Source organism: Trachurus japonicus, chromosome 9 (assembly GCF_045865225.1).
Source record: "Trachurus japonicus isolate A0001 chromosome 9, Traja_1.0".
Classification (NCBI taxonomy): Eukaryota; Metazoa; Chordata; class Actinopteri; order Carangiformes; family Carangidae; genus Trachurus; species Trachurus japonicus.
The window spans coordinates 24271978-24277814 of record NC_140915.1 but is presented as its reverse complement, the minus strand read 5'-3'; the positions used below and the strand labels follow the sequence as shown (position 1 = coordinate 24277814).

The window sequence follows — 5837 nt, the reverse complement described above, 5'->3', positions numbered from 1 at the left end:
AAATTCCAGTTAAGTACCATTAAGTTTGCTCCACAGGTAGAAGAACCAAAACATTTGCCTGCTTAAACATAGCTGGTTGCACCATTTATTTAATGGTGACTATGCATGTTCCACAGTTTGAACAGTATACAGTATGTTGACCTTTTTATGAGGTCCAGGGAAGCTGTCAGCTGCCAATAAGGAGAGTGGTGGGGGTGGGGCTTGATGACAAAGTGCAATCAGCGTGGACCAGGACTGCAGGTAAAATTTAAGGTATGTACCCCAATTACAAGCCTGGGGGACAATTCCTCTCACTGCCTCAACAGAAACCCAGCTGATGAATACTTCTCTTTAAGTTTTGAAGACTGTTAAAAACTAAATGACAATGATTTCCCTGGAAACTCTTAAAGCTGCTTGGAACTGTGAAGTGATAATAAATTAAGTGTCTCGGTGTAATTGGTATTGGTGCGAATTACATTTCCTACATAAAGTGTTGTGTGGTGGGGGAAAAAAACATTTTAAAATCTGGAAGCTTTAGATAAGCAATGCTAACTCTTAATAGTAGTAGCAGCAGTAATACTCTTGAAGTAGATTCATACCTCAATGTGTTAAATACAATAATTGCAGTTTAACATTACTTACACCACAAGGACAGACATGTTGATTTAATAATAGCATTTCAAATAAAATAAAAAAGTAACCAGTATTTTATTCAAATATCCGTGCTCTTTCATTATGATTTGCAAGTTCAATACACATTAAAGAAAAACTTAAGAGTCAGACATATTAGAGGAATAGTTGTTTATTACAGAGCATCAGTAAACTATCCAGTCTAGACATGACGCATAATACAGTTATGAGCTACTTGTTCCTCTGGAAGTTGAAAGCATGTTGGTAGGAAGGGAGAAAAGCAAATGGGGAGTAGAGGAAATAGAAAAGGCACTCTTAACTTACTGTAGCCAACGGGATGCCCTCGTCCGAGAGGTAAAAAAGGGAACAAAACCCAAACTCCAAACTCTATCCAGCAAATGAGATGGCCATGTAAACAAGGTTGGTTTCTCTGTACTACACCAACCAAATGCTGCCATCCCTCTTAATGTGGATAGGTAAGAGCCTAAGAATTGCACCAAACATTTTTAATGGGATTTAAAACTAACCCATCAAAAATAAGATCTGTATTCCAAAAATAAAAAAAGGTTGTAAAATAGTCATTAACAGTAGCCAGTGACAGTTTTTCTTGCCGAGACGGCCCAAAGCTTTTCTGTAGAACACTCTGGGGCCTCAAGCCAAACACTGAAAAATTATCAAGTCAAAAGGAATTCAATATTCAATGTGTTTAAAGCTGCCTTCTGAAACATCAGCTTCTCTGTATCCACGCTGTGTTTCAGAGAACAAATAAATAGTGTTCAGGTTTGATTCCTGGCCAATAAGAGGCTGTGTTAAAGAACATGCTCCTTCAAGGATAAAGATGGGGATCAGGTTTCTCTGTAGCTACACCTGCCATCAATATACTTCAGGAGCAAGAGGGCCTTTAGTCACCTCAAACCATAAAAAAGCAAGTTAAACTACATTTAAAAAAGGACTCGTTTAAAATTGAATTTCATGTCATAAACAATCCAATTTTTCCATCACTATAATCAAGTATAACAAATACCGCTGCAGACCAGAGCAGTGACATAGCAGCCTCTGACTTTTCTGTATTACGTCAGAAAACAGCAAAGGTCTGTAGGGGCATCTGAGGTTTTATGCTCATTTGAGAGCTTGAATAATTACGATTTGGCTCTTGCCTTAGCCTGCAGTGCATAGCTTTTTAGTGAAAATAGCAACAACCCTTGAATTTTAATTGTGCCGTTCTAGCATCCTCCACAAAGACTAGGGAATAAAGCAAACAGAAAAAAGGGACAGAGGACACTGGGTCAGGGAACTACTACACTGACAAAGGAGGAATGTTTAGAAAGAAGCTAGACGTGTTTTAGGAAGGAGCCGGATCACAGGACCCTCCAGCCCCCAAATTATGCTTCTAAAATGGACTCATATTTATAGATGCATTGACTCCTTACGTCAGTAGCACCAGCACATTAAGGGGGCTGTTGCATATGGTCTAATATGCTACTGCCAGGACAATGAATAGAAGACTAACAACAGTGACAGGTGTGGAATGCCTGAAGGAGAGCAACTGAACACAGCTAGTCGGGGGTCTATCACAACAAGAAGCAGGGGAAGCTCAAGACATGGGAGAACATCAAGTACTCTGGTGCATGAGTTCATGGAACCCATCCAGTTCTTTAACATCAAGTTTCTGAGACGTGCCTCCTAGTGCCCAGTATGATACTGCAACCAGCAGAAAACAGTAACAAGACAAAAAGGAGGGAGGAGGAGTGAGGAAGGGAGTCATGTGTTAAATGATACCATCATGATGAGAGTGATAAGGGCATTTCACCCCCGGAACCTAGTAGGCTTCTCTGTAGTATACACCAACAGGCCTGGGGGGAAAAGCTTAACAGGTTTAGTATTTGAGTTTTTTGGGCACCTCCCATGGGAAGGAGTCACGGCCAAAGTGGCCATAGGCCGCAGTCCTCTGATACAAGGGCTTCTTCAGATCCAGCTCCCTGGAATACATAATCAACACATTTAGCAGCTGCCACACTCAGTGATCTCAGATGCACGCATTGACACTCACACAAGCACGACGCTCACATAGCTGGTAGGGACCGTCAAGAGCCAACAAAAATGAAATAAATAAATATAAATAAAGAGCATCAGGTTTGCTAGACCAGCTGGTTAAAGTGGGAAACACGTGAAGCTTCGACACTTACCCCGCCGACCAAACTGGACACTGCAGCTTGCAGACGGAAAACACTCATCCATACAGAAAAAAAAAAACCTATGCTAGAAACGTAGTTTACTATCCAGGTTATAGTCTCGTATTTCAATAAAAATCATACACATCTGCCCCAGTAAATTACACTTTCGCTCCCACTAATGCCCACGTGTGTAACCACTATGCCACATTAACGGATAAGGCAAACTTATAACTTTCAGAGGACAACCAAAATGCCAGCTGTAGCGAGAGTTTTTCACAAATTAAAAAATTTAGAGCAACCCTAAAGCCTGGCAAGGAAACTGAATAAAAAACACAAAAATAAGGCACGGAAGACAGGAGAGAGCCAGACGCTGCCGTTTCATTGAGTGGGCTTCGGGTTATACATTACCTGACAATGACTCCAGGACGGAGATCAAAGTTCTTCTTCACAACGTCAAGCAGCTCCCTCTCGCTCTTGTTTGAGGTCCCATAGTGGAAGATAGAAATGGAAAGGGGATGGGCAACTCCAATGGCATAGGACACCTAATACAGCACACATACATGTATTATATCAAGCACAACCAACACACAGAAAACTTAAAGCAGGACGCATGGCAGCCCCTTCCTCTAAAATTCATACGGGTGCATTTTGACACTCCCACGTACCTGGACTAGCACTCTCCTGCAGAGCTCAGCCTTCACCAGAGATTTGGCCACCCAGCGAGCAGCGTAAGCAGCGGAGCGATCCACCTTTGTGTAATCCTTTCCAGAGAAGGCTCCGCCACCGTGGGCCCCCCAGCCTCCGTAAGTGTCGACAATGATCTTACGTCCAGTGAGGCCAGCATCACCCTGTAAGTGGGGAAGAAAGGTTAGTTTAATATAGGATGCACATCATAGGCTAAACTCTTTCTGAAAGCCACACCCTCTGACATTTACCTGTGGGCCCCCAATGACGAAGCGTCCACTGGGCTGCAGGTGGTAGATGGTGTCGTCGTCCAAATAGATGCAGGGAACAACTGCCTTGATGACTTTCTCCTTCAGAGCATCTCTCATCTCCTCCAGGCAAATGTCCTCGTCGTGCTGAACGGAGACGACAATTGTGTGCACGCGCACAGGGAGCATGGCACCACGGTCCTGGCGGTACTGGACAGTGACCTGCAGAGAAGAAAAAGGTGAAAATCCAAATCAACTAAATGGTTGTGACAAACAGAGAATTGATAATAGCTGACAGCAAGTGTGACTGGCCTACCTGAGTCTTTGAGTCTGGCCGAAGCCATGGAAGAGTACCATTGCGACGCAGTTCAGACATCTTGGCATTCAGCTTGTGGGCAAGGACAATTGTGAGAGGCATGCACTCCTCTGTCTCATCTGTGGCGTACCCAAACATCAAGCCCTGCAGAGCAAAAGATTTTTACAGTATTTTTTATAAAGAGCAGGACACTTTTGAGGACAAAAACTGCAATAACTTCAGAATACAAATAGAGGAAAAATGTTAATTGCTAGTACTGACCTGGTCCCCAGCCCCAATGTCCTCTTCATTGCGGTCAACGTGGACACCCTGAGCGATGTCAGGGGACTGCTGCTCCAAGGCCACCAGAACATTGCAGGTCTTAAAATCAAATCCTGCACAGGCACGAGACAGCAGCAGATAAGAGACACGATTCAGTAAAAAAAAAAAAAATGGCTTTCACAGCTAAAACATATCAAATCTGAAGTAAAACATACCTTTGGAGGAGTCATCGTATCCAATTTGGCGGATAGTGTCACGAACAACCTTCTGGTAGTCCACTATGGCACGTGATGTAACTTCACCTGCCAGGAGGATCATCCCAGTCTTGGCAACAGTTTCTGACGGAGGAAAGAGAGATACACAGATATAAACAACCAAAATAAAAGATCTTCCCTTCGGCAATGTAAACATCTCACTTGAGTTAAGTTTCAACACAGAAAATCCTTACCACATGCAACTTTGGCGTCAGGGTCCTGCTTGAGGTGGGCGTCCAGGACAGCATCGCTGATCTGGTCGCAGATCTTGTCTGAAAAACGAGAACAATGTTTGTCAAGCACCGGTGTCAATGACAGACTGCGGCACAACTGGATCACTGGGTCTGGAGGTTAACCCCGGCACGTTTAGCGGGCAGGCTCGTGTTCAGTCAGTGGGAGTGGCTCGAGCTTCTTCTCAGCCGCCATTTCAGTTTGTGCACGTGTGGCTGGAAAGAGGAGAGCGCGCGCAATGAAATGAACCGGGGACCGGAAGGCAAACGTGATAAAAACTTAAGACACTGAACTAACTCTGACACTACAACTGAGAATGATGCAAGACGGCACCAACATGTCGTGATGCTGACGCCGACGGACAACAGCACCGGTTATTGTGACCCGAGGACCGGAGAATTAACAGTTAGTCCCGGACATTCAGGGAAACGTTAACTACACGGACAAACAATGGTCCTATAATAGTATTCAAGAGTCGCTTCCTGTGTATTTCTGATACCAATAAGACGAGTGTGTTTACTGTCGGTGGACCAAACAAACACGCGACAGCATCACCGACCGGAGATTATTAGCCGGCTAACGTTAGCAGGCAGCAGCGCGTGCTCCTGACACCGGCCCAGCTGTGTTCACGCAGCGGAAAAGGCCGTGACGCTCAAAATGTGAATGATGCAGCGGCCGGTGCCACTTTTACCCATTTACTACTAAATCCCACGGTACTTCGAGTTAACGGTGCTGCAGTGTGTGTGTTTGTGTTAACTCCGCCCAGACGAGCTGGTGTAGCGATAAAAGGCCGGCGTGCCGGTGGGTCTTACCGGGGTGTCCTTCTCCGACCGACTCCGAGGTGAACAAGAAGCAGTCCTCGTCAATGAGGGAGTTGTGAAAGCCGTTCATCTGCCCGTTCATCATCGTTAGCGGTGGCTGGCGGTGTGCGACACTTGAACAGAAACGTTACGACGCGGACAATAGACTGTGTCTGCGGTTCTTCTCGCTGGCGGTGGCTCGGCGTGGTGCTGCTCTCCCTCGGACGGCCTGGCCTCTCGGTGTATTGATCCTCGAGCCT

At 45.1% G+C, this 5837-nt stretch overlaps 1 protein-coding gene across 1 annotated transcript; it reads right to left on the bottom strand.

The window, feature by feature from the left end:
- Window positions 1–765: 765 nt before the first annotated feature.
- mat2ab (methionine adenosyltransferase 2Ab) lies at window positions 766–5837 on the bottom strand. The gene is made up of 9 exons (XM_085786737.1): window positions 5590–5837; window positions 4741–4818; window positions 4508–4630; window positions 4293–4405; window positions 4032–4175; window positions 3719–3937; window positions 3449–3631; window positions 3192–3325; window positions 766–2588 (listed from the first exon to the last, which is right to left on the bottom strand). Exons 1-9 carry the CDS (start codon window positions 5681–5683, stop codon window positions 2486–2488), a joined length of 1191 nt encoding a protein of 396 aa, XP_085642863.1. The 5' UTR covers window positions 5684–5837; the 3' UTR covers window positions 766–2485.

What these genes read in the sequence shown, in the direction of transcription:
- mat2ab (XM_085786737.1), bottom strand. Translation starts at nt 5,683, where the DNA reads ATGATGAACGGGCAGATGAACGGCTTTCACAACTCCCTCATTGACGAG. An exon ending in TCGTCATTGGGGGCCCACAG is followed by an intron (nt 3,632 to 3,718) that starts GTAAATGTCAGA and finishes CCCCACTTACAG; the next exon opens with GGTGATGCTGGCCTCACTGG. An exon ending in CGTCCTGGAGTCATTGTCAG is followed by an intron (nt 2,589 to 3,191) that starts GTAATGTATAAC and finishes TATGTATTCCAG; the next exon opens with GGAGCTGGATCTGAAGAAGC.